The 27519-nt window shown below is 40.7% G+C and overlaps 1 protein-coding gene across 4 annotated transcripts; it reads right to left on the bottom strand.

Annotated features, from left to right (window-relative positions):
* Positions 1 to 2423: 2423 nt before the first annotated feature.
* Positions 2424 to 27519, bottom strand: mob3a (MOB kinase activator 3A). Of its 4 annotated transcripts, XM_072594052.1 has the most exons (5): positions 27444 to 27465; positions 15746 to 15853; positions 12559 to 13102; positions 11035 to 11237; positions 2424 to 3405 (listed from the first exon to the last, which is right to left on the bottom strand). In XM_072594052.1, exons 3-5 carry the CDS (start codon positions 12974 to 12976, stop codon positions 3376 to 3378), a joined length of 651 nt encoding a protein of 216 aa, XP_072450153.1. In that variant the 5' UTR covers positions 12977 to 13102; positions 15746 to 15853; positions 27444 to 27465; the 3' UTR covers positions 2424 to 3375. The 4 variants fall into 4 exon arrangements, with proteins under 4 accessions (XP_072450153.1, XP_072450152.1, XP_072450154.1 ...); XM_072594051.1 differs by lacking the exon at positions 15746 to 15853 and having other exon boundaries at positions 27444 to 27519; XM_072594053.1 differs by lacking the exons at positions 15746 to 15853; positions 27444 to 27465 and adding an exon at positions 27383 to 27403.

Below are 27519 nucleotides of genomic sequence, written 5' to 3'. Positions count from 1 at the left end.
GAAGAGACCATTTGAGGCTATTCTGTGCCAAGTACAGTCGGAGTGTTCCTCGACATCTCATAAGAATCGAACTTCCCTTTCTATTGCCTGGAACTCTGATAGTATCCCTTCTCCTTCAATTCCTTTTTTACCCTCGAAATGCAGATGCTCCATGTTTCTGATTGGTGATGCACTTTCACTCAGCTTTTGCAGCTTATCCATTATATTTAGATAATGCCCGTATCAGAAAACAGACATCCAATCATGTCATAAGAGAAGCAGTGTATTTACTGTGTCCAAAGTGAGGAATTACATTAAAAAATTATTCCAAGAGATACTGAAAGAGCTGCAGATGCCACAGGTGCTGCCAGGCCTGCAGTGTAGTCGAACAGCTGAAGGGGCACAGCAGTGTGATAGTGAGAAAGGGATTGACTGAGTTAATGTCTGAGGGAGGCAAAGAACTTCTTCAAAGTCCTTTGAAGAGACTTTGCAGTGGTACAAACTTAGTTGGAGATTTTAAAAAACTGTAGATGTTGGAATCCAAATTAGACAAGCAGGAAACTAGAAGGACACAGATGATGTGACCAGTGGAGTGCCACAATGATCGGTGCTGGGCCCTTTACTTTTTGTCATTTACATAAATGATTTGGATGCGAGCATAAGAAGTACAGTTAGTAAGTTTGCAGAAGACACCAAAATTGGAGGTGCAATGGACAGCGAAGAGGGTTACCTCAGATTACAACAGGATCTGGACCAGATGGACTGAGAAGTGGCAGATGGAGTTTAATTCAGATAAATGCAAGGTGCTGCATTTTGGGAAAGCAAATCTTAGCAGGACTTAAACACTTAATGGTAAGGTCCTAGGGAGTGTTGCTGAAAAAAAAAAGAGACCTTGGAGTGCAAGTTCATAGCTCCTTGAAAGTGGAGTCGCAGGTAGATAGGATAGTGAAGGTGGTGTTTGGTATGCTTTCCTTTATTGGTCAGAGTATTGAGTACAGGAGTTGGGAGGTCATGTTGCGGCTGTACAGGACATTGGTTAGGCCACTGTTGAAATATTGCGTGCAATTCTGGTCTCCTTCCTATTGAAAAGATGTTGTGAAACTTGAAAGGGTTCAGAAAAGATTTACAAAGATGTTGCCAGGGTTGGAGGATTTGAGCTATAGGGAGAGGCTGAACAGGCTGAGGCTATTTTCCCTGGAGCGTTGGAGGCTGAGGGGAGACCTTATAGAGATTTACAAAATCATGAGGAGCATGGATAGGATAAATAGGCAAAGTATTTTCCCTGGGGTCAGGGAGTCCAGAACTAGAGGACATAGTTTTAGGGTGAAGGGGGAAAGATATAAAAGAGACCTAAGGGGCAACTTTTTCACGCAGAGGGTGGTACGTGTATGGAATGAGCTGCCAGAGGAAGTGGTGGATGCTGGTACAAGTGCAACATTTAAGATGTATTTGGTTGGGTATATGAATAGGAAGGGTTTGGAGGGATATGGGCCAGGTGCTGGCAGGTGGGACTAGATTGGATTGGGATATCTGGTCGGCATGGACGGGTTGGACCGAAGGATCTGTTTCCATGCTGCACATCCCTATGACTTGATGACTAGGCAGCATCAGGAGATGGAGAAGTCAATGTTTCAGGTGTAACACGTTTTCAGAGTTCACTTCCCTATTTCCTGGCTTGCTGTGTTCTCCAGCCTCCTGCTTGTTTACAACAGACCTGCTGAGCTTTTCCAGCTATTTCTGTTTTTGTTATCCCAAGAGACAGTTGGTTGCTGGAACCACATTGAGAATTGTTGTAAAGGTATAATAAAGCATAAATGTCTAGAATCACAGCACTTATTGCATTCCTTTGAATAAAGAAACATTTTCTTACAACTTGGTTTGGAATGAGGAATATTCATTGGAACGGATCCCTGGCAATTAACACAATGAACACTTAACATACTCCTGCCCCTAAATTCTATTTCCTACATATTTTACAAACAAAACAGCTGATGAAAGCCAGAGATTTTAACATAGTGCCACAGTCAAAGATGTGCAGGTTAATGTGAAGTGGCCATGCTAAATTGCCCATAGTGTTCAGAGATGTTCATTAGTTAGGTCCATTAGTTAGGGAAATGTAGAATAACAGAGGTAAGGGAATGGATCTGGGTGGGATACTCTTTGGAAGGTCGGTGTGGACTTGTTGGGCCAAATGGCCTGTTTCCACACTGTAGGGATTCTACAACTCTATGATAATCAAACCTATGTTATGGTTACTATTCTGTTGTGCACTCATTCTCACAAAAACAATGCATTCTTTTGAGTTCACTGTTAAAAAAACACCCTGGACAGAACACGCAACAGTTAGAATTGGAGGAAGAAAAAATTAAAATGCAAATGTTTTAACAACATGACATTAACCTAAAAAGAAACATCACTCAGAATTAAGAAGACTATTCAAATAATTCAGATAGTAAGAGATTTAATCACATCATGTAATGTATGAAGCCAAATAGATAAAATATAAGATATAAAATATAATAAATTTGACAAGAACTTCTTTACATCACAGGTGCCCCCAGGAACTATGGAAAACTATATTGTACTCTAGCATTATGAACAGTCAAACCTTAAACAAGCAATACTAGTTTAAAAAAGTATATCATTCATTTTTAAATAGCTTTTTAAAAAAAAATCCACTTTTTTGTTCAGTGATATTCTATGTACCATATCAGGACTACATTTACAGATGTTCTTGTTTGCAAGCCAGCATTATTGATTGATCTGTGATGGTACAATTCTTTTATAAAGAACTTTTGGGATTCCAACAATTGGGATTAAACCAATTGTTTAGGAAACTCACAGAAGTAAAATCTGCATGGAATATTACAAATAGCTTTTACAAAATTTTCTGGCACCAGCCAGAGCCTTTCATTACATCAGCAACATGAACTGTGCAAGTAAGTAAATTGAAATATTCATTTCTAAAAGGCATGGGAAAAAACTTGCATGATCTTGTTTCAATAGTGCCTGATCATACATTCAAATATGCTTTACTCAACTACAAAAAAACAATAAATCTTTATATCCTGCTGAATAATTAAAATAGAAAAGCTATAATTTTCTCCATTTTGTGCATTAATACAACTACAATATCATGCAACTCAGAGTAGTTGTAAAAGTTAAGCAATTAACTGCTCCAGGTAGGTGCTTCACCTTATAGAATTTTCCGCAAACATTATGGTTTTCTATATCAATAGAAAATTCCATGTTAGGAATTTGTATCGTTCACATTTCAACATCAGTAAATCATTATTTGAAACAGGAGAAAGTTTCTTTCAAGTGGTTTTTTTTGGTGTAAGAAAATCCATTTCAATAAGTGAACGAAACAGCTTCTTCTGGTCAGAAGGTCCTTTCTCAATGGCACATTTGCGTAGTCATCTCCTTCTGTTAAAGAAACAAATTTTTTTTTTAGTGGCAATGATAGCCTTGTAGCATTTACGCAAATCCTTTGGACCATGGAATATTTTCTAAAGACAGGAGTTGAATCACAGATTGTTTTTAGATATGTTGCCCTTAAAGGGCACAAAGGAAGAAACCATTACTATGGACAGAGAGTGAAACAATACAATTTGCTTTGGATTACTGTCATAAAGAGCTGGAACAGGCATAATGGGATAACTAACCATAAGACCAAAAGATAAAAAGAGCAGAATTAGACTATTCAGCCCATCATGTCTGCTCCACCATTCAATCATAACCGATATGTTTCTCAAGCTCATTCTCCTGACTTCTCCCCATAACCTTTGAAATCCTGTTACTAATCAAGAACCTATCTCTATTATAAATACACTAAATGACTTGACCACCACAGTCTTCTGTAGAAATGAGCTCTACAGATTAGCAACTATCTTGCTTAAGAAATTCCTCCTCCTCTCAGATGCACTGATTTGTCCCTTCACTGAGTCTATGCCTTCGGATCCTAGTCTCTCATACTAGTGGAAACATCCTCTCCATGTCCACTCTATTCAGGTCTCTCAGTATTGTATAAGTTTCATTCAGATCCTCCTCATCCTTCTAAACTGCATCAAGTACAGACGTAGAGTCCTCAATTGCTCATCCTCTGACAAGCACCTCATCCTCAAGATCATTCTTGTAAATATCCTCTGGACCCCTTTCATGACCAGCACATCCTTCCTTAGAGGAGAGGCCAAAAACTGCTCATAATATTCCAAATGCAGTCTGACCAGAGCCTGAGACAGTCTCAGCAGTACATTCCTACTCCTATAGTCTAGCCCTCTTGAAATGAATACTAATATTTCTTCTGCCTTCATAACTGACAACTTAACCTGTATGTTAACGTTAAGAGAATCCTGAACTAGGACTCAAATTTCTTCGTGCTTCAGATTTTCAAAGCCTTTTCCTATTTAGAAAAGAGTCTATGCCTTCAGTGTTCCCAGCAAAACGCATAACCTTATACTTTCTCACATTGTATTCCATGTGTCACATGTTTGCCCACTCTCCTAAGCTGCCCAAGTCCTTCTGCAGCCCAGTCCTTCCGCACCTCCTCAACACTACCTGTCCCTCCAACTATCTTTGTGTTAACTGCAAATTTAGCAACGATGCCCTCAGTTCCTTTGTCTAGTTCAGTAGTGTTTAACATGAATAGTTGCGGTTCCAATATTGACCCTTGTGGAACTCCACTAGTCACTGGCTGCTATCTTTAAAAAAACTCCTTTATGTCCACTGTTCGCCTTCTGCCAGTCAGCCAATCTTCTGTCCATGCCAGTACCTTGCCTCTAACATCATGGCATCTTATCAAAGGAAATCCAAATAGATGCCACTCACTTGCTCTCCTTTGACTATCTTGCTTATTACCTCCTCAAAGAATTCTAACAGATTTGTCAGGTATGATCTCCTTCTGATGAAGCCCTGCTGACTCAGCCCTATTTTACCATGCACTCCCAAGTATTCCACAATCTCATTCTTAATAATGGATTCTAAAATCTTACCAATGACCTATAATTTCCTGTCTATTGTCTCCCTCCCTTCTTAAATAGGGGTGCAACAAAAAACGTTTGAGTACTCTGGGACTCTCCCTGAAAGATCACCTCCCAATGCCATCATAATCTCCTCAGCCTTCTCCTTCAGAACCAGGTGGTGCAGTCCATCCAGTCTGGGTTATTTATCCACCTTCTGACCTTTTAGTTTCCCCAGCACTTTCTCCTTAATGATGGCCACTGAACTTAACCCTGCCCCTGACTTTCGAAGTTCTGGTATGTACTGGTGTCCTCCACCATGAAGACTGATGCAAAGAACCTATTCAGTTCCTCCGCCATTTTGTTGCTCCCCATTACTACTTCTTCAGTCTCATTTCTCAATGGGCCAATGTCTACTCCTGCCTCTCTCTTACCCTTTAGATATCTAAAAAACACCTCTTGCAATCTTCTTTTATACTACTTATCTGCATATTTAATCTTCTCCCCTCTATTGCTTTATTAGCTGTCCTAAGCTGGTTTTTAAAGGCTTCGCAATTCTCTGGCTTCCTATTAATCTTCACTATATTGTATGCCTTTTTATTTGCTTTTATGCTATATCTGATTTCCCTTGTTGTCCTCTCCTCAGTATTTTTCCTCTTTCCTTAGAATGAATTTCTGCTGTGCCTCCCAAATTACCTGCAGAAGCACCTGCTATTGCTGCTCCACGTCTTATCTGCTAGGCTCCACTTCTCAACAGCTCTGACCAGCTCCTCCCTGGTGTCTTTGTAGTTTCCTTTACTCAATCAGATTCAAGCTTGTCTCTCTCAAACTGCACTGTGAATTCTGTCATATTACGGTCACTGTCCCCTAGGAATTCTTTCACCTTAAACTCCCTAATCAGATCTACCTCATTACACAGCAATCACCAAATCCAGAATTACTTGTTCTCTCGTGGCTCCACCACATGTTGCTCCAAAAAAAATCTGACATTTCATGAATTCCTTTCCTTGGGATCCACCACCTATTGAAGTTTCTCATGATTATTGCAATAATGCCTTTCTTGCATATCTTTTCCTTCTCCCAATTTATTTTCTGCACTATATGAAGATTACAGCTAAGAGGCATGCACGTAATTTCCATTAGTGTCTTTTTTCCTTTGCAGTTCATCAACTCTACCCACACAGATCCCTTGCCTTCTGACTCTCTATCGCTTCTTACTATTAATTTAATCTCACTACTTATTAACAAGGCAACCTTGCCCTCTGCCCACCTGCCTGTCCTTTCAATTGGATGGGTATTTTTGGATATTTAGTTCCCAGGCCTGATCCCCTTGCATCCACAAATGGTCTAAAGGCAACTATGGTTCTTCAGTCAAAAAACAGAATTTAGATTTTCTCAATAATTTGTGAAATGCTCGTTCATATGATTTTGAACTTTGAAAATTAATCACAACAAAGAAAAATAATGTCGAAGCAGTAATTTCCAGAATTTTGTTTTGTTGATGTTAATAGAAAGTACAGAACCACATGCAGGAATTTTGGCTTTCCTTTTTGCTGCATGATTTAACCAATGAAATAAAATATAATAATTACAAGGTATGATTGCTGTGAAATTATCCACAGTACATCCTGGCTCATAGACTGTTATTAAAAGTTGTCAAATAAGACAAAAGGCACAGAATGACAGGCAGGAACACATGTGGACAGTTACAGACAACTTCAGTCAGCTGGCAAAAAGAAAACACCGTGTTACAGTTTTTACCTTAAGGTCAACTAATGTCAGTGGTGGGGGAAACTATCAGAAGCAAATCAGGGATAGAATTAATATGCATTAGGAGAGGCAGGGATTATGCTTATTACCTCCTCCAGGATACATGAACACCAACTAGCCACAAAAAGACATGACCCTCTCTCACTAGTATCCTCACATACGGATGAGGAAGGACACCACTTTGACTGGGACAACACATCCATCCTAGGACTAGCCAAACAAAGTCACACACAAGAATTCTGAGAAGCATGGCATTCCAACCAGAACTCTATCAACAAACACATCGAGTTAGACCCCATCTACCACCCCCTGAGAAAAGGAACAGGAAGTGACTTCACCACAGGAAATAACATCACTACAGGAAAAGACATCACCAACCCAAAGAAACCCAAACATATAAACAGGAAGCAGGAATTTTCAGCATGAGGTCAACTGAAGATGTTACCTAGTAAGGTAATGAAACGTCTGGAAATGAACCTTTCAGCTCAGCGAGCAAACCTACATCCAAAACCTCAACCTGAGCTACAAATCTTCTCAAAGCTCGCTAAGGCAGGGATTAATCAAGAACAGTCAACGTGGTTTTGTTAAAAGGCGGTCATATCGAACCAATGTGATTGACTTTTTCAAAGAGGTGACCAGGTGTTGATGAGGGCAATTCATTTGAATTTGATGTAGTCTACTTGGAATCCAGCAAGGCTTTTAATAAGGTCCCACATGGAAGAATTAGAGCAAGGATGAGAGCCCATGGGATCCAAGAATATTTTGATGCTGGATGGCAGGAGCCAAAGGGCGATGGTCAAGGGGTGTTTTTGTGCCTGGAAACCTATATCCACTAGAGTTCCACAGGGACCAATGTTGAGGTCCTTGCTGTTTGTGGCATCTCTCTTATAAACTCCTGTAAAAGTCAAACATTTTAGACTATTTTTAAGGTTAAATTTATGAGGTCAACTGTTACATGGATACTACTTTTGAAAGGCTGAAATTCACGCACAAGTTCCAACAGGTTTATTTGGAAGTACGAGCTTTCAGAGTGCTGCTCCTTCATCAGGTAACTAGTTGGACTATAACCTGGTGTTGTGTGATTTTTAACTTCGTCCACCCTAGTCCAACACTGCCACCTCCACGTCATTATAGAAGGATATAGACAAGTTGAACAGTGACAAATGGAATTCAATCTGAATAAATATGAGGTGATGCACTTTGGCAGAACAAATAAGGCATGATAAATAGTTGTACTCTAGGGAGAACCAAAGATCATAGGGACCTTAGTGCACACTTCTACCAATCTCTTAAGGTAACAGATCAGAAAAATAAAAATACTAAGAGGATAAATGGACATTTAAACTGAGGCATAGGATTTAAGAGCAGTGAGGACATGCGGGAATGTATAAACCGCTGGTTGGGCCACAGATACTGTATTCATTATAGGAGAGATGTGTTTCCATTGGAGAAGGTGCAAAGATTTACCAGGTTGTTTTCTGGGCTGGAGAGTTTTACTTACGAAGAGAAATTGAATAGACTGTAGTTGGCTTCCTTGGAATAGAAGACATGATTGAGAGGTATGAAATTATGTGGGGCATAGATAGGGTCAGCAGGAAGGAATCTTTCCCCTTGGTGAAGAGATCAATGACTAGAGTGCATTAGCTTAAGGTAAGGCACAGAAGGTTCAGAGGGAAATATATGTTAGGAAATATGTTTTCACTCGGAGGTTGTGGGAATCTAGAACTCACTGAATTTAAGACTGGTAAAGTCAGAAACCCTCATAACATTAAAGTAGTATTTAGCTGTGCACTTATGATGCCAAGGCATACAAAGCCTGGGCCAACCGTTAGAAAATGAGGCAGGAATAATTAGGTGGTTGCTTTTGATCAGCACAGAATTGATGGGGGAGGGGAGCTTTTTCTGTGATGTAGACCTCTAATACCCTTGATTTGGAACTGCATGCATTCATGTAGAACTCGGAGCTCAAAAACTGCATGAATTTATGTAAAACACCATTATCTCACTTTTTAAGATTAGAATCAATCTAAGCATCATGGCATAGACAGAGAACACAGGGGGCCAACACCTTCAACATATTGTCTAGCTATCACCATTGTTAACAGCTAACCCGAGAATGCAGCTTTTTAAAAAAAGTTTTGTGATTTACACATGAAAGAAGTGAAACTATCACTGTATTCTAACAGATGAAAGGCTTAACATAATTTTTCAATGTATAATTTCAGTTACATCACCCTGTAAATTTTTGCTATAAATTCTGTGTTAGGATTGAGCCCTCCACTATCACCTGATGAAGGAGCGTCGCTCTGAAAGCTAGTGTGCTTCTAATTAAACCTGTTCAACTATAACCTGGTGTTGTGAGATTTTTAACTCTAATACCATTATCAGCACCAAAGAAAGGAAATTGCAGAAGCAAGATGACGGTATTGTACAGCCATATATTACAGAAGAATTAACAAAACTTGAACAAGAAATATTTTAATCTACAGATTTTTGTGGCCATCTCACCATTGGGATTTTAATTAACATTTCTTTCATCATCTGCTACACAAAATATTCCCAGTAAAATAAATCTGAGAATAAGTCTTGGCCAGCAATTTACTGTTAACAAAACTTATAATTAGCTGATGAGATAAATGAGAAAATCTGTCATTTGGATCCGAACAACAAATTCTGAATTAAATATATACACTGATAATTTAAATCAATTCCATGGCTAATTCAGCTCCTGCAGAATCATTAATTTCTATATCACAATAGTAGAACTCCCGTGACAAAACACTAGCAGTAATCTGTGAAAAGGCATATCTTTAGCAGAAAGTATCATTTCTAAATTGAAATAATTAAAACTTCTTGCGCATTCCTTTTCTTTCAATGCTGAACTATCTATTGCTTATTCCCAGTATGTCCTTAATTTAAAATGTAATTATTGTGCTTGCGAATGTAATTCTGGAAAGCTTCCTATTTAATAAAAATACTTTGAAAATTATTAAAAAGCCCAATGAAACAATCCAAATCTCCAGTTAATCTGGTTTCATGCAGCATCATTTTATTGCTTCAAAATAATTATGGAAAGAGACTTGCAAGCCTATCATTTGATATATGGGGGTACTCACACATTATTTACAGCAAGTAACCCTCCTTAATATTTTATATCAACTTGCACCAATGTTTACTAACGGAACTGGCTTCAGTGACATTCAACAACTTAATCAGGAAAAATAACTTTAACAAATGTTAAGACATACTAGTTTTGCTTCTTCACGGGATTACAGAGAATCTGAAGTTCACAGAGACTATTCCACATAGTAAATCTATGTCAGTGTTTATCTTCTACATAAGTTTCTGCCCAATCTTATTTGAATTAACTCCATCAACATATATTCCTAATTCTATCTCTGTTGCATACATGTTTGGCTTCCCCTTAAATGTTTCCACCACAACAACTCATTATAGTAGCAAGTTTCACATTCTCCCAATCCTGGGGGTAAAGAAACTTCTCACAAATTCCCTCCTGGATTTACTAGTGACTCTTCAATGTTTATGGTTCCATGCATGTGATGAAATTCTGTTTAGTTGACAGTAATATGTTGTTGCACTGTGTTTTCAAAATGTTTTTAGAATGAATAAAATTCAGTGTTCCAGTCTTCCAGTATTTAGGAGTGAGTGCAATTGTAATTTGTCATGGAATTGAAAAGAGCCACTAAGCTACTTCAGAAACCTGGGTCTCCAACTGGTCGAACCAGTAACATACATTATGCACCAATGGTTTGGTTGGTGGTACCCTGTACATTTTATGCAAATATTTGCCGCTCACCATACATTTATAATGAGGTTCTAATTCTTGCCCTCTGACTCATTCAAACATGTCTAGTGATCAACACCAGTTTATAATTATGTAGTGCCCTCAACATAATATGTTCCAAGAGTGTTACCAAACAGAATTTGACACCAAGTCACATTTGGGGACATTAGGATAGATGGTTTCATGAAACCTAGATAAATGCAAACAAAAACCCCATCTGATAGATATTCAATAGTTCCAGCGCCTTTTTGACCAAAGGTTCAAATCTGTGCATGTTTAAAGATGAAAAAAAAAATTCCAAATTTGAAATCATTAATTTCTCAAAGTTAGTTAATCCAACCTTATCTTCCCACCAGCTTTAATGTTATAGTCTCATTTTTTTTACAGGAACCAAATTATTATATCCCATTATTAACCCCAATTAAAATTACAAAAAAAAGGCTAATAGAACAGAAAGCTCTACTCTCAAAAGAAATCTATCAAATAAACCTGATTGTTAAACTGAGCTGTAAAGCAACATACCAGTGGTAATAATTCTTTGTTGTCTATTAGATGGAACTCTGTAACAAAGTAGTAAAAATGCTTGTAACAAGTATTAACGTGCGCCTCTGCACCCATTAAGCTAATCCGGTCAAAGTGGTGGATGTAGACATGGACAAAAACACGGAAAAGGCGAGAGAGAATCTTCTTGCAAACTTGCAGGAAATTCCTAGGAAAGGGGGTACCTAAGAGAAAAAATATATATAATTTAACATTTTTGTTAGTGTTAAATGGTGTCAAAAGCTCAAAATTTCTTTGTGTAGACACGAACTTTACAGTATTTTTGAAGTTCATGATTATGAGTATTTAGTAAATAACAATTGGAAATAAAATGTTAAACCTGCACTTTTCAAAGTAAATTTGCTTGAACTACTCTGCATCAGATCAATCTCTCAGTATTACATAAAACAGAATATTTGTATTGCTGGATTCAAATCTTAAATCATAAGGAGGATTTTTTTAAAAATTAGTAATTTTTTAAAAAGTAATCAGTAACTGTACATATCCAATTTTGACTGTATGGAAATCTGGAACTGCAACCCCAAGTTGATAGTAAGTTTGTTGAAATTTTCAAAACAATTTTTTTTTGATAAGAATAAGGAAGATTGCAGAACCATGAGTTAAGAGGCAGATCAAATTGGACAATGGAATAGGCTTGAGGCTGAATGGTCTACTCTCGTCCCCTTGATTATGTTTTGCTACTATAGGTATTGTGCACTTCCAACATTTTATTTTGATTTGTCTCTATAGCTTACAGTCCACATACCATTTAGTATAGCAATAGATTAAACTCCAGTCTGACAAATGCAAAGTGATTTATCCCAAACGGTTTACAGGGCAGCCATCTTTTTTTAAAGTTACATTGGATTCAGCAGAGGAACCAAGCAATCAGAATCCCGAAAGTGCAGGAAGAGGCCATTTGGCCTGTGGAGTTTGCACCGATCCTTGGGACAGCATCCCACCCAGACCGACCCCTCCACATCCATTCTTGTAACCCTGCATGGGGTTTTTAACCATGGCTAATCTATCAAACCTGCATATCCCTAGACACTATGGGGCAACATTTAGCATGGTCAATCCACCTAAACTACATAACTTTGGACAGTGGGAGGAACCCGGAGTACACAGAGCGAATCATGCAGACACAGGGAGAACATGTAAACTCAGTATTGAAATGATGGCAAGTTGATCAACATTATTGAAATGTAAAACTTTCTTTCATCAGACATTGCTTCCTCAATTAACATGTAGCTTATAGCTGCCCCCTCTTTTGCCCTACTATCAATTCAGTTTTAAATGGAATCAACGACTTATGTGATGTAACGTGATTGAACCACTTGATTATCTAATCATTTACAAAATATATATCAAAAAAATGAAGCTTTTTCTAGCTTGTTGATAAAAGCTGTGGTTTAGTTAGTAGTTCAAAATGACATTTACTCAGAGAACACTGACAAGAACAAATGAAAAGCAAACTCAGTGGCAGTATTTGATGTTTCAGCTCACCAACATTGGTTGGAAAAATGCTTTCGTTGTTCACTTGGGTTTCAATCCAATCCATAAGGAGACTCATATATTGCGGTGCTGACAGTGCAGTAGGCTTTTTGTATTTATTCTCATCTTGCCATCTGTATTCATATCGAGGTCCTCCTGACATTATTGGGCATGTATCATTCGTACAGAATTCTGATACAGTTCCATAAATCAGATTAATACGGTTGAAAAAATCTACCACATGTACAGCTACCCAGTCATTGAGATCCTCGTTTGAAGGGAGCTGCACTGCCAATTTCAGATCTAATCCAGCATTCAGCGATGCTTGCGCCCTTTTGTGCAAATCAAACCTCTGCGTGCCTGGCTCAAATTTACGTTTTGGGCGAAAAGTCTTATCTTTATTGAACACCTGTTTCAAGGACACGGCCATAGTAAAGTATCTGTAAAAAGTATCAAGAACAAGTCTTCACAATAAGATTGGCACTCAAGATAATTGATGTTGCTTGCAAATCCAAAATTTGTTGTAAAGTTGTTTGCATTCAACAAGCCTTCAGTTCTGTGAAAAATATAGAAAACAAACTTAAGTCATCTTAGAATACTATAATTCTAATTTAATTTTATCCCAGTCAGTGACACGTTGAGAATTCAGATTGTAGTATTCTAATTTAGTCTTCATTTTTTAGCCCTTTCAGGACCTTCGAACAGAAGAACATACAAACCACACTAAAGAAATTATCGTCAGTGGACAAGTGTATATTACTTTTAAAAAATGATTTACTTGACAATATCACTGTAATAACATTAACGACAGAGCTGCTTCTAAATAAATCAAGGTACCCAGAGATTAGAACTTGTTTCATTACCAAGTTCTTAAACTGAACAAAAGCAAACAAGTAGACCACTGCACCTTCAAAATCAATTGGAGAGGACTTACCCTCACTGTTGGTACTTTGATGTGATTTCTCACTTGGAGCATAAAACTATACATAATGACAAAGGATTTAAAGATTACAGAATAACTGAGTTACTACAATGGAACTAGGCAATTTTCATGTCTTTTCTTCCATTTCATCTCATCTTTAGTGAATACTGGGTTCCAGTTCAGCAAATGATTTGAGTGGAAATTATACGAAGCATTAGTTAGACCACAATTTGAACACTGCCTCTGGTTTAGGGCATCGAATTTTCCTAACACTGTCATTTACAGCTTGGTTCTTGAAAATGTTGGATTAATCAGGCTTTTGAAACTTATTACAAATTATTTTAAAATATAAACAAAAAATGATTTACTGTATTCTTGAGGCGAGATGTTCATTTTACATATTATGGTACATTAGGTATTTAGTGATAACTACTGAAGAGTTAAATATGTAGAAGTAACAATTTTAAAGTTTTTTCTTCTGGCAGATTAATTTCTACTTTTACAAATATTATGTTACTTTTGATAACTTTGAGATATCTATTCCTTAAGCAGCAACTGGGTTCATTTTTGCACCTTTTATTTTCAGCCTATTGATTATGTAAAAAATCTTCACTAAATTACAAGCAAATCTTAAGAATATACATGTTTACTTAGCTTCAAAGCTTAATCCATTACAAAGTTCAACCCAGGATTTTTAAACTTGCCCTTATCTTGTAGTCAAACGAGAAATCACCCTTCCCCAGGCTATCAAGCTCTTTTTACTGGAAAAGCTAGGCTTTTGGTTAACAGCCAATAACAACTTTTTAGAGATGACAATAGTATTTCCACATTAGAAATGATGCAACAAGCACCTACCTTCTCATGCAAATAACTCACTTCCCCTATCACCAGCATTTTTACAACGAAATTTAAATGTGAAAACAGCATATTTATGTTTATCGTTTTTCTGAAGATTAACTTTATGTTCTGTTGTGTCCCTAAGTAGAAGTTCTAATAATAAAGGTCAATCAAAAGGATGGAGCAAATAGCTCATACACTATGCAACTGCTTTTGACAATAGTGTGTGGACTTCCTGGTTTCTCCATGCTTTATAACTCTGATTCTCTTACCTAATTATGAATGATGCAATATGGAGGCATGGAAAAACCCAGGTACCAGTTTAGCATATTAATCTGGGGAAGTTAGGGAAATTCCCAGTTGAATTGCTTCTGAGAAAATTTCAATTATTTTCTTAAGCAGGCTTAGAGTACACTCCCAACTGGTCTTTGTTGGCCGTATAAAATACTCAGCCCAATCACTAGGAGGAAACAGCACAAGTGTCTGACTACTTAGATTTACGGAATCATTTTTATATTGCGGACAGTTATAAAGAATACTTTAATCTAAATATTGTCTTAACAACCAATCATTTCATCTTGATCTACTTGCTAATGTATCAACAGCCTTGATATATTTAGACACTTGCTTGGTTACTGCCATGAGTGATTGGACAAGCTGAAGGAGCTATCAACTTAATGACTTCCCTCAGGGATCTGTTCTACCATCACTCCTTTTTAACCTATACATAAATGACCTAGCTGTGACCAGATTGTGGAGGCTACATCCAAGAAGTGACACTAATGACATAGAACTTACAGCGTAGTAATGCCCGAAATGGTGTCTTCAACCAAGTAGCACAAAGACTGTATACTGTACTATATTTTCCATTTGTGTAATGTTAGCGCTTCTCAAGTACTCAGTCTAAGTGGTCAAATTCTTCTGACCATCTACAAAAACAAACTGAAAACTGCAGAGAAAGCTAATCGTCAACCACAAAGTTCTCCTGAGAGCAAACGTCCCAACATTCACTTGTGCAGGTTGTTATTACGTTTTCACACTTTGATAGTGAACACAAAACTGTACATCCAGTGCATCTTGTGTCAGATATATCACGGTTGTCAGACTTTGCAGCAGCAAATATGAACCATGTTATTAGTCCAACCAACTGGTAACCAACACACTTTGCATTTGTGTTAACAAAATGTTTGAAGATGGCTGGAATGATATGCTAAGACCATATATGCTAAGCAAATCTTGGCAATAATCTAAGCAAGCGTATAGACACTAGAGTATAGGGATTTTCTTTAAATTACTGAGAATCTTTTCATGAATCATAAAAGAACTAGGATTCCCCACACTTCCTAAAAATATGAAATTGATACAAGTTTCACTTCACTGACAGGGCAACAAATTTCCGATCTCAGTAGAATCACACTTGCTGCAAACAGCACTACTTACATATCAGTGAAGGGAGACGAAAAAGGTGTAATCTCAACCAGATGGTTTTGTTTTATCTCTATTCTTATGAAGTAGGTCAAAGGTGAATCTGTAGCATTTGGTTGGCTACTGCAGTAAGAAAAACATAAAATCAATGGTATTGGAGAAAGGAATGAGTGTCAAGATATACAATTATTGTATATGTGCATGTAAAACAGAAATTTATATGCACGTGAGTGTGTATTTTTGGGGGGTGGTGGGGAGCGGGAGGGGCACACAGCGCAAAGCGCAACTTACACTTGGGTCATATCAGCATTCCAATAGAGCAACATCACTAAGTATGGTAAATCCAGCTCCTTGGTACTGCATTTTAACAGAAATTGCACCATTCCTCCAGTGCTGTGATAGTTAGTCCAAATGGTATAGTTAGCAAGTTTGCAGATGACGCCGAAATTGTGTAGTGGACAGCGAAGAAAATTACAACGGGATCTTGATTAGATGGGCTAATGGGCTGAGGAGTGGCACATGGAGTTTAATTCAGATAAATGTAAGGTGCTGCATTTTGGAAAAGAAAATCTTAGTAGGACTTATACGCTTAATGGTAAGGTCCGAAGGAGTGTTGCTAAACAAAGAGACCTTGGAGTGCAGGTTCATAGCTCCTTGAAAGTAGAGTCGCAGGTAGATAGGATAGTGCAGAGGCTTTTGGTATGCTTTCCTTTATTGATCAGAGTATTGAGTATAGGAGTTATGAGGTCATATTGCGGCTGTACAGGACACTGGTTAGGCCAATTTTGGAATATTGCATGCAATTCTGGTCTCCTTCCTATCGGAACGAAGTTGTGAAACTTGAAAGGGTTCAGAAAAGATTTACAAGAATGTTGCCAGGATTGGAGGATTTGCTCTATTAGGGGAGATTGAATAGGTTGGGGCTGTTTTCCCGGGAACATCAGAGGCTGAGGGGTGACCTTAAGGAGGTTTATAAAATGGACAGGGTAAATAGACAAAACCTTTTCCCTGGGATGGGGGAATCCAGAACTAGAGGGCATAGGTTTTGGGTGAAAGGGGAAAGATATAAAAGAGACCTAAGTGGTAGCTTTTTCATTCAGAGGGTGGTGCATGTGTGGAATGGGCTGCCAGAGGAAGTGGTAGAGACTAGTATAATTGCAACATTTAAAAAGGCATCTGGATGGGTATATGATTGGAAGGGTTTGGAGGGATACGGGCTGGGTGCCGGCAGGTGGGACTAGATTGTGTTGGGATATCCGGTTGGTATGGGCAAGTTGGACTGAAGAGTCTGTTTCTGTGCTGTACATCTCTATGACTCTAAATAATTACCGTTAGTTTAAACCAGGGATAGGCAATAGAAAGTAGAAACTTGCATTTATACTGTGCCTTTCAAAATCCCTGGATATGCTAAGCTGCTTTACATTCAATTAATTATTTTTAAGAATGCAGTCACTTTTGTAGTTTGATCAACAAGTAAGTGGACAGGCGATGTAAAATCAGCAGTGGTAGCAAGAACTGAAATCAGGAATAAAAGTTTCTATTTACCAACCAGATTAAGAATAACAAAGAAGATAAAAATGTGTTAAATGAATTAAAAACAGATTAAATTATTTATACACACTAACTGAACAAAAATGAGAACTTTAGTGGATAAAGGTTCTATAATACTGATCTTTATATAGTTGCTTTTGGGAAAATGGAAGGAAGTATCTTAAAAGTCGACAATGTAACATAGGAATATAAATGGTGTATAGGGGAATTCAGTTAATAATGAACTATAATAGCCATTATGCGCTTTATTAAACCAAGAATGATTGACAGACCAAGAGGTTGGGAAACAAAGATTAAAATGGAGTCCAAACAAGAAGTTCTGTTGCAGAGACCATCAACTAAAATGCAAAGGAGGATTGATCAAAACAGACAGCAAACATGGGTAATTAATTAAGAACTTTCTTCCAAAGTATAGATACTTTTAAATAAGACAGAATTATCTTATAAAGAAGTTAGAAGGAGTTGACAGCCCAAAGTTCTTTCTATGCCGGAAATACCAGTTAGTGGGAGGCAAACATTGTTTAAGAAAGGTGAAGGCTGAGTAAGATAGCAAGAGTAACAAAACTGAATTGCTACCCTTTGTGACATATGAACTGATTCTCTGTGCAAATAAAGCTTGCGCCTGACATTAAGCTATTGTGTGCTTAATTGACGTTTTTTTCTGTGAACCATAGATGGAAGGAGGTGTCCTGAATACAGGTAAAAATATTTTGTTTCAATTCTACCCAATTCCTCATTTGTCCTGTAGGTCATGGGTGAAAAGGACATGCTCACTCAAAGTCTAAACAAATCATTATTGTGAAAAAAATGAACTTAGGCACGCAACAGAACATAAAAACATTTTCTCCTGCAACTTGTTATGACTGCTGTTATAACGCAGTAAAGATGTCACAAAAGTGGTCAATAACCCCTTGTGACATCACAGCTCTAGGACACACTAGAAAACCTCCCAATGTAAATATCAGATAAAAGCATTTCCAAGTTTAACATAGTACAAACAACATTTCAATGAACCATAGTACAAAGTCAAGGATAGAACTTATCATTATTAAAACAAGGTCCTAAACTGAAAAAACCTGATCATCCCTTAAATCTGTTGAATGTCTGTACTCTTTTACAAAATTAGTATAATTGCCCAAGGAATGACAAAAGACCTCCCCCTGCAGTACAATCCAATTTTCTTATTTGCTCTCTGAAAGGCAGCCACGCATGCTGAGTTGTAGACAAATTAAGAATTCTCATAAAGGGACATTTATCAAGAAGGTCAATTATTATGGGGAAGGCAAAAATCTGTCTCCACCAAACATTCCATCATGAATGTTTCAGCTGAGGTTACTGGATTACAATCTGGATTGGAAACTGTAACTGATACGAACCTCTATAATAAAAAGTAAAACAGAATGGATGCTGGAAATTAAAGCTGAAAGTGCTAGAGGAACTTAGCAGGTCTGGCAGCATCTGTCGAAAAAGAAAGTGTCTCCAACACTTTCTGGCAGTATTATTATTCCCTTTCAAACCTGTGCAGCCAGAAATCAACTGGCGATTCCTAAGCACCCAAATGCTACAGCTTCATCATGAGTTCTGAACTGACAGCAATCTCTACAGTACACACAAGCATCAGGAGCAGTAGAAGACCATACAGCTCATGAAACCTGCTCTACCATTCAATATGAGCACAGCTGATGTTAGACTTCTACTTCACTTTCGTGCACACTTCCCATACATTGAACATTTTCTGAGACCAACATTCTGTATATCTCAGCCTTAAACATGTTCAATGATGAATCATCCACAACCTAAGGGTAGAGAATTCCAAAGATTCATTAGCTATTGAGTCAAGAAATTTATCATCTCAGCACGAAGTGATGCTAGCCCCCTGTGTTTTTGTCACCTAATAGAAACACCTCAACGTCTACCCTGCCAAGCTGTTTCAGAACCACGTATGTCTTTAAGTGCAGAAATCCGGAAATTTCTGTTAGTGAATCTACACCTTTCCAAAGGGTGCGTCGTTGACGTTCCCCGTCACATGGTAATCAATTATAAATTACTGAACCGAGAAGAATTTCCACTCGGGAGTCACAGTAAAAACCCTTGAAAAGTCACACTTCGTTTAACCATGTCTAATTGAGTTTTTAATGGGACGCTAAATTTATTATAACTGTTAAGTGGCCTCACTGGTCCTTTGCTGAAACACTAATTACTCCACAATTATTTGGAAATTCCACATAATTAAAAGTATTTGTTTGTGATATTTAGCTTCTATCTTTAGCTATGTATGACCTAATCATTTTTTCACTGTCTACAAAATTCAAAACTTTAAAGCAAAAGGGTCTAAAAGTGGTTTGCACTTCCTGGTTTGCCGTCCGGGAATATTTCAATCTGATTGGCTGCTCACCCAGCTTCATGATGTCATCGCTGACCATGAAAATCAGCCGTTATTTCTGCAACATTTCAGAAATTCTCTTTCATACCAAAACTCTGTACTAATCAAGGTATAAAACTGAGCCAAGTGACATAGAGATGTTCAGTGATAAGCAACTTAGATGCTATATTTTTGAATCTTTTCTCACAACCCTATACACAGAACTACATACAACCTGCAGACATGCAACAATATATTATTTCTCCATTGTCATTTATTAATCATAAAGAACGGAGTGGTAGCAGAGTAAGAGAGCTCACTGGTATGTTTTCCCTGCTGCATTGAAAATCTCTTTTAATTAAGTAGGTTTAATATTTAGGGTCAAAATTACTAAGAATCTGTTTGAATTTCCTCAATCTACATTTATGACACTTCCCTCTTACACACAGAACAATGGTCATATTCATCTATATTGCTAATTACCATATTTATTTCAAGAGGAAGTGAACAAGTAAGTAAGGGTGTCATGTTTCAGTTAAACAGGACATTGGTGAGATCACATCTCCAATAGTGTGTGGTGTATTCAGTCTCGTTATTTAAGAAAATTGGAGGCGGTTCAGAGGAGGTTTACGAGATTGATCCTTGGAATGAGCAGGTTCTCTTACAAGGAAAGGTTGTACAGACAGGACTCTTTCCATTGGAGTTTAAAAGAGCGAGGAGTGACTTGACTGTGGATTAGGCAGTCCCAAGATGTGAATGGGTTCTGTTCTTGAGTCCATTCATAAGTCAAATTTGTTTGCAAATTGAACACAATGTAGGTCAATGTAAAATAGCTGTTCGTAAGTATGGATCTTTAAAACTATACCCCTGTATGGGTTTGGAATTCATAAGTACGAGCCTTTATAAATTGGATGTTCGTTAAATCAAGGACCCCTGTACATAACATTGTGAATGACCTTGGTAAGGTTGAAGCGGAAGGAATGTCTTTTCTTGTGGAAAAGGCAAGAGCCGGAGACACTGTTTTAAAATCAGGTTAGCATTTTAGGACACAGATCAGGAGATTTCTTTTTTCTCTCAGCGAGTTGAGAGACTATGGAACTGTGCTTCAGAAGGTGGTGGAATCGATGTTATTGAATATTTTTAAGTAGGTAGGTAGGTTTGTTTTTTTGAATTGTACACGCCCAATACAACTAGATCAGCCATGATCCAATTGAATAGGGGCCAAATGGTTGTCTCCTGCTCCTAATTCATGTGTTAAAAGGTAGCCGCCCTATATAAGGAATTTTATTGTGTCGAAATCATTCAATTTATATCGTGATGCAGACTTGGCTGCATGGAACACACCATGTGCACAAAAGACCTAAAATAAGATAATGCATTGACAGCATGTCAGTTTTACTCATCTGCAATAAGCATCTGGACATAGTCATTTCTTAAAAATTAATATCAATATGTGTAAGATGCAAGTTAAATCACCAAAGACCCAGAGTATCATAGGGCTGCTCTCATTTAAAAAAAATCATTCATGGGATGTGGGTGTCACTGGCTAGGCCAGCATTTATTGTTCCATTTAATGCACAGAGAGCAGTTAAGAGCCAACTATAGGCCAGACCAGGAACAGACAACAGATTTCACAGAATTTCAACAGTGTGCAAGCAGGCTATTCTGCTCACCAAGTCCATACTTACCCTCCAAAATACACCCCACCCCTGTAACCCTGCATTTCCCATTGATAACCCTCCTTGCCTGCATATCCCTGGACACAATGGGCAATTCAGCATTGCCAATCCACATACTGTGCACACCTTTGGACTGTGAGAGGAAACCAGAGCACCTGGAGGGAACAAACACAGACAAAGAGAGAATGTGACAAACTCGCGCAGGCAGTCGCCCGAGGATGGAATCGAACCTTGTCCTTGCTGCTGAGAGGCAACAATGTTAACTGTTGCGCCACTGCCATCCTTTCCCTAAAGGACATTAGAGAACCAGATGGGTGTTTCCTGACAACTGGCAATGGTTATCATTAGACTCCTATTCCCAGATTATTCTTGAATTCAACTTCCACCTTTTGCTACAGCAGGATTTGAACCCAGGTCCCCACCATAGGACACACCAGATGGCCTCCTTCTTTAGAGACCACAATTTCCCTTCCCACGTGGTTAAAGATGCCCTCCAACGCATCTCGTCCACATCCCGCACCTCCGCCCTCAGACCCCACCCCTCCAACCGTAACAAGGACAGAACGCCCCTGGTGCTCACCTTCCACCCTACAAACCTTCGCATCAACCAAATCATCCACCGACATTTCCGCCACCTCCAAAAAGACCCCACCACCAGGGATATATTTCCCTCCCCACCCCTTTTCGCCTTCCGCAAACACCGTTCCCTCTCTGACTACCTGGTCAGGTCCACACCCCCCTACGACCCACCCTCCCATTCTGGCACTTTCCCCTGCCACCGCAGGAACTGTAAAACCTGTGCCCACACCTCCTCCCTCACCTCTATCCAAGGCCCTAAAGGAGCCTTCCACATCCATCAAAGTTTCACCTGCACATCCACCAATATCATTTATTGTATCCGTTGCTCCCGATGTGGTCTCCTCTACATTGGGGAGACTGGGCACCTCCTAGCAGAGCGCTTTAGGGAACATCTCCAAGACACCCGCACCAATCAACCAAACCGCCCCGTGGCCCAACATTTCAACTTCCCCTCCCACTCTGCCGAGGACATGGAGGTCCTGGGCCTCCTTCACCGCCGCTCCCTCACCACCAGACGCCTGGAGGAAGAACGCCTCATCTTCCACCTCGGAACACTTCAACCCCAGGGCATCAATGTGGACTTCAACAGCTTCCTCATTTCCCCTTCCCCCACCTCATCCTAGTTTCAAACTTCCAGCTCAGTTACTGTCTCCTTGACTTGTCCGACCTGCCTATCTTCTTTTCCACCTATCCACTCCACCCTCTCCTCCTTGACCTATCACCTTCATCTCCTCCCCCACTCACCCATTGTACTCTATGCTACTCTCTCCCCACCCCCACCCTCCTCTAGCTTATCTCTCCATGCTTCAGGCTCACTGCCTTTATTCCTGATGAAGGGCTTTTGCCCGAAACGTCGATTTCGCTGCTCGTTGGATGCTGCCTGAACTGCTGTGCTCTTCCAGCACCACTAATCCAGTATTTGGTTTTCAGTATCTGCAGTCATTGTTTTTACCTCTCTGGATTAATAGTCTAGTGATAATAACACAATGCTATCTTCTATCCTTAAAGAGAGATAACTGAAGGTCAAGGTGAGGGGAAAACTTGAGAAGGAAAGTCCTCATGGTAACATTAGCAAGTCTAGGATCTCAGCCCACATTGTTGACATCAGTCATCATTGCAAACCAGTTGTTCAGCCAACTGAGCTAACCAACCCAAGTAGAATACAAACAGGTGTATAACAAAGCAGGGTCTCTTGTGACAAAGTTGTAGAATCCCTCTTTCTTGGCCAGGAGGCCTGGCTTCAAGTCCCACCTGCTCAAGTGATGTGTCATATGTATAAACAAGTGATGAAAAATATCTATAACAAATGGGGCACAAAGAGGAAACTAACAGTCCTTAAGATCCAGTTTTAAAGCTCAACTGGTTATTGAATTACTTCCACACACAACCATTGTGCATGTTTCAACTTCTATAATCTGTTATGAGGTGAAATACAAAAGCGAGCACACAGTAAGATTAGATGGAACAGTAGGTTAGATAGTTACCTTTCGTTTAGAGTCACAGAGATGTACAGCATGGAAACAGACCCTTTGGTCCAACTCGTCCATGCCGACCCCAATATCTCAAACCAACGGTGGCACAGTGGTTAGCACTGCTGCCTCACAGCGCCAGGCACCCGGGTTCAATTCCCGCCTCAGGCGACTGACTGTGTGGAGTTTGCACGTTCTCCCCGTGTCTGCGTGGGTTTCCTCCGGGTGCTCCGGTTTCCTCCCACAATCCAAAGATGTGCAGGTCAGGTGAATTGGCCATCCTAAATTGTCCTTAGTGTAGGTAAGGGGTAGGGATATGGGTGGGTTGCGCTTCGGCGGGGCGGTGTGGACTTGTTGGGCCGAAGGGCCTGTTTCCACACTGTAAGTAATCTAATCTAATCAATCTAGTCCCACCTGCCAGCACCCAGCCCACATCCCTCCAAACCCTTCCTATTCATATACCCATCCAGATGCCTTTTAAATGTTGCAAGTGTACTAGCCTCCACCACTTCCTCTGGCAGCTCATTCCATACATGTACCACCCTCTGCATGAAAAAGTTGCCCCTTAGGTCTCTTTTACATCTTTCCCCTCTCACCCTAAACCTATGCCCTCTAGTTTGGATGCCCCACCCCAGGGAAAAGGCTTTGTCTATTTATCGTATCCACGCCCTTCATGATGTTATAAACCTCTATAAGGTCACCCCTCAGCCTCCAACACTCCCAGGAAAACAGCCTCAGCCTATTCAATCTCTCCCTATAGCTCAAATCCTCCACCGCTGGCAACATCCTTGTAAATCTTTTCTGAACTCTTTCCAGTTTCACAATATCCTTCTGATAGGAAGGAGACCAGAATTGCACACAATATTCCAAAAGTGGCCTATCCAATGTCCTGTAGAGCAACAACATGACCTCCCAACTCCTGCATTCAATACTCTGACCAATACAAGGAAAGTATACCAAATGCCTTCTTCACTGCAACTCTACTTTCAAGGAGCTATGAACTTGCACTCCAAGGTCTCTTTGTTCAGCAACACTCCCAAGGACTAACGAAACCAAATAAATAGAAGGAAAATATTCTCAACTGGTATCTAGCTACAATTTAGCACTAGCATAAGAAAGCAATGATCTTTATGTGATAAGCTATTTCATTACTGTTAATATTTTGTACTAACTTTATATTTAAAGCAATAAAGGGTAAATATTCAGCTAATTTAGATGGTATCATTACTGAAGTCCATGCAAAAGATCCAATTGATCAGTTATTATTCACTTCTGTCTAATCATCGGCTTGTGCTCGCTGCTTGTTTATTTTATCAGAAAACGTTTTTCAACAGTTCCATTGAATCCAGTGTATAAAAACTTCTATCCATTGGGATTTTGAAAATTTGAATCAGTCCTGATTCAGCCTTCTCAATTTGCATTTCACAGCAGAGCATTCAACTGGGTCCAATGATAATCATTTCATGTTTCTTCCAAACTCCTGCATTGCAAATTACTGTGGATTCCTATGGAGTGGCTCACAATCCATTAGAGATTAGTCCATCAACACACAACCTAATCTCTCCTGTCGCTTAAATCAAAGCCACAAGTCTAACTGGCAAATTAGTGAGGAGGTTATTCCTATGACAGACAGCCTCAGTTCAACCAAAATAGTTTACAGTATTTGCAAAGAGAAGTTGACTTATAATTAGGAGATGGTAGTAATTTAAAGTAAAAGTAGGGACTTTACATCCATAATTAAACATGTGACAGAGGTTGAGAAAACTCTGCAATGAGATTTTGATGCTGATGTCTACATGGCACTGCCACAGGTTGTACAAAGTCTCTGGCACTGTCCATGGGTTGAATATGCAGTCCCTGGAACTACCCACAGGTTAGTTATGGAGTAACAGGCACTGCCTACAAGGTTCATACACGATCCCTTGCACACATCACAGGTTTGTACGCCACTCCCTGACTGCCCACAGGGTTATACACACACACTGGCACTGCCACTGCCCATAGGTTTAACTACACACCCTGGCACTGTTCAGAGTTATACACAGACCCTGAGCCTGCCCACGGGGTTATACACGGCCCCTAGCACTGCCCATAGGGTTATACACAGCCCCTGGCACTGCCCCTATGGTTAGACACAGCCCCTGGCACTGCCTACAGGGTTATACACAGCCCCTGGCACTGCCTACAGGGTTATACACAGCCCCTGGCACTGCCTACAGGGTTATACACAAGCCCCTGGCACTGCCCACAGGGTTATACACAAGCCCCTGGCACTGCCCACAGGGTTATACACAGCCCCTGCGGTTATACACAGCCCCTGGCACTGCCCACAGGGTTATACACTGCCCCTGTGGTTATACACAAGCCCCTGGCACTGCCCACAGGGTTATATACAGCCCCTGCGGTTATACACAGCCCCTGTGGTTATAAACAGCCCCTGGCAATGCCCACAGGGTTATGCACAAGCCCCTGGCACTGCCCACAGGGTTATGCACAAGCCCCTGTGGTTATAAACAGCCCCTGGCACTGCCCACAGGGTTATGCACAAGCCCCTGGCACTGCCCACAGGGTTATGCACAAGCCCCTGTGGTTATAAACAGCCCCTGGCACTGCCCACAGGGTTATACACAAGCCCCTGGCACTGCCCACAGGGTTATGCACAAGCCCCTAGCACTGCCCACAGGGTTATGCACAAGCCCCTGTGGTTATAAACAGCCCCTGGCACTGCCCACAGGATTATACACAGCCCCTGGCACTGCCCACAGGGTTATACACAGCCCCTGGCACTGCCCACAGGGTTATACACAAGCCCCTGGCACTGCCCACAGGGTTATACACAAGCCCCTGGCACTGCCCACAGGGTTATACACAGCCCCTGGCACTGCCCACAGGGTTATACACAGCCCCTGGCACTGCCTACAGGGTTATACACAGCCCCTGTGGTTATAAACAGCCCCTGGCACTGCCCACAGGGTTATGCACAAGCCCCTGTGGTTATAAACAGCCCCTGGCACTGCCCACAGGGTTATGCACAAGCCCCTGGCACTGCCCACAGGGTTATACACAGCACCTGGCACTGCCCACAGAGTTATACACAAGCCCCTGGCACTGCCCACAGGGTTATACACAAGCCCCTGGCACTGCCCACAGGGTTATACACAAGCCCCTGGCACTGCCCACAGGGTTATACACAGCCCCTGGCACTGCCCCACAGGGTTATACACAGCCCCTGGCACTGCCCCACAGGGTTATACACAGCCCCTGGCACTGCCCACTGGGTTATACACAGCCCCTGTGGTTATACACAGCCCCTGGCACTGCCCACAGGGTTATACACAGCCCCTGGCACTGCCCACAGGGTTATACACAGCCCCTGGCACTGCCCACAGGGTTATACACTGCCCCTGTGGTTATACACAGCCCCTGGCACTGCCCACAGGGTTATACACAGCCCCTGGCACTGCCCACAGGGTTATACACAGCCCCTGTGGTTATACACAGCCCCTGGCACTGCCCACAGGGTTATACACAGCCCCTGTGGTTATACACAGCCCCTGTGGTTATACACAGCCCCTGGCACTGCCCACAGGGTTATACACTGCCCCTGTGGTTATACACAGCCCCTGGCACTGCCCACAGGGTTATACACAGCCCCTGTGGTTATACACAGGCCCTGGTCGTACCTGCAGGTTGATTGTTCAGTTTGACTAAGATGGAGGGAGGGAGGGACTGAGCGATGACAGGATGCACAACTTGTCTTAGTCACCTCAGGGTGGGGCAGCGCAGCTTGGATGGACGGAGCGAGATAGGAGGCGCCTGGTTACACCCTCCTCACCTGGAGCTTCTGCGAGCGTTAAGGAAAGCGGCCGGTTACCTGTGACCTGTCCCGGGGGGGCCGGGGGCCGGGGGCCGGTAACCGCCCTCCGAACTCCAGCCTTGACACTCCCGCCAGAAACCTCCCTCCCTCACTCCTCCTGTGATGTGGCGGAAAGCTGCTGCCACCACTTCTCACCTTCATGAATCCGACGCAACAAGTTGGAGTCACCCCCTTTAACCTTCTGTCCCTCACTCACCCTTCGTCCTGTTCCTCCTCATGGACACTCCAGCCGCACCGGGCTAGCCGCACTCGCTAATGCGCATGCGTCAGGC

This window comes from Chiloscyllium punctatum, chromosome 24 (genome assembly GCF_047496795.1).
Source record: "Chiloscyllium punctatum isolate Juve2018m chromosome 24, sChiPun1.3, whole genome shotgun sequence".
NCBI lineage: Eukaryota > Metazoa > Chordata > Chondrichthyes > Orectolobiformes > Hemiscylliidae > Chiloscyllium > Chiloscyllium punctatum.
Note: the sequence above shows the minus strand (reverse complement) of the source record. Positions and strands in the feature narration are given on the sequence as shown.

Coding starts and splice junctions, on each gene's coding strand:
- mob3a (XM_072594051.1), bottom strand. CDS start 12,976: ATGGCCGTGTCCTTGAAACAGGTGTTCAATAAAGATAAGACTTTTCGC. Junction 11,238..12,558: donor CATTTTTCCAACCAATGTTG/GTGAGCTGAAAC, acceptor TTTTTCTCTTAG/GTACCCCCTTTCCTAGGAAT. Junction 3,406..11,034: donor ACAAAGAATTATTACCACTG/GTATGTTGCTTT, acceptor TTTCTTTAACAG/AAGGAGATGACTACGCAAAT.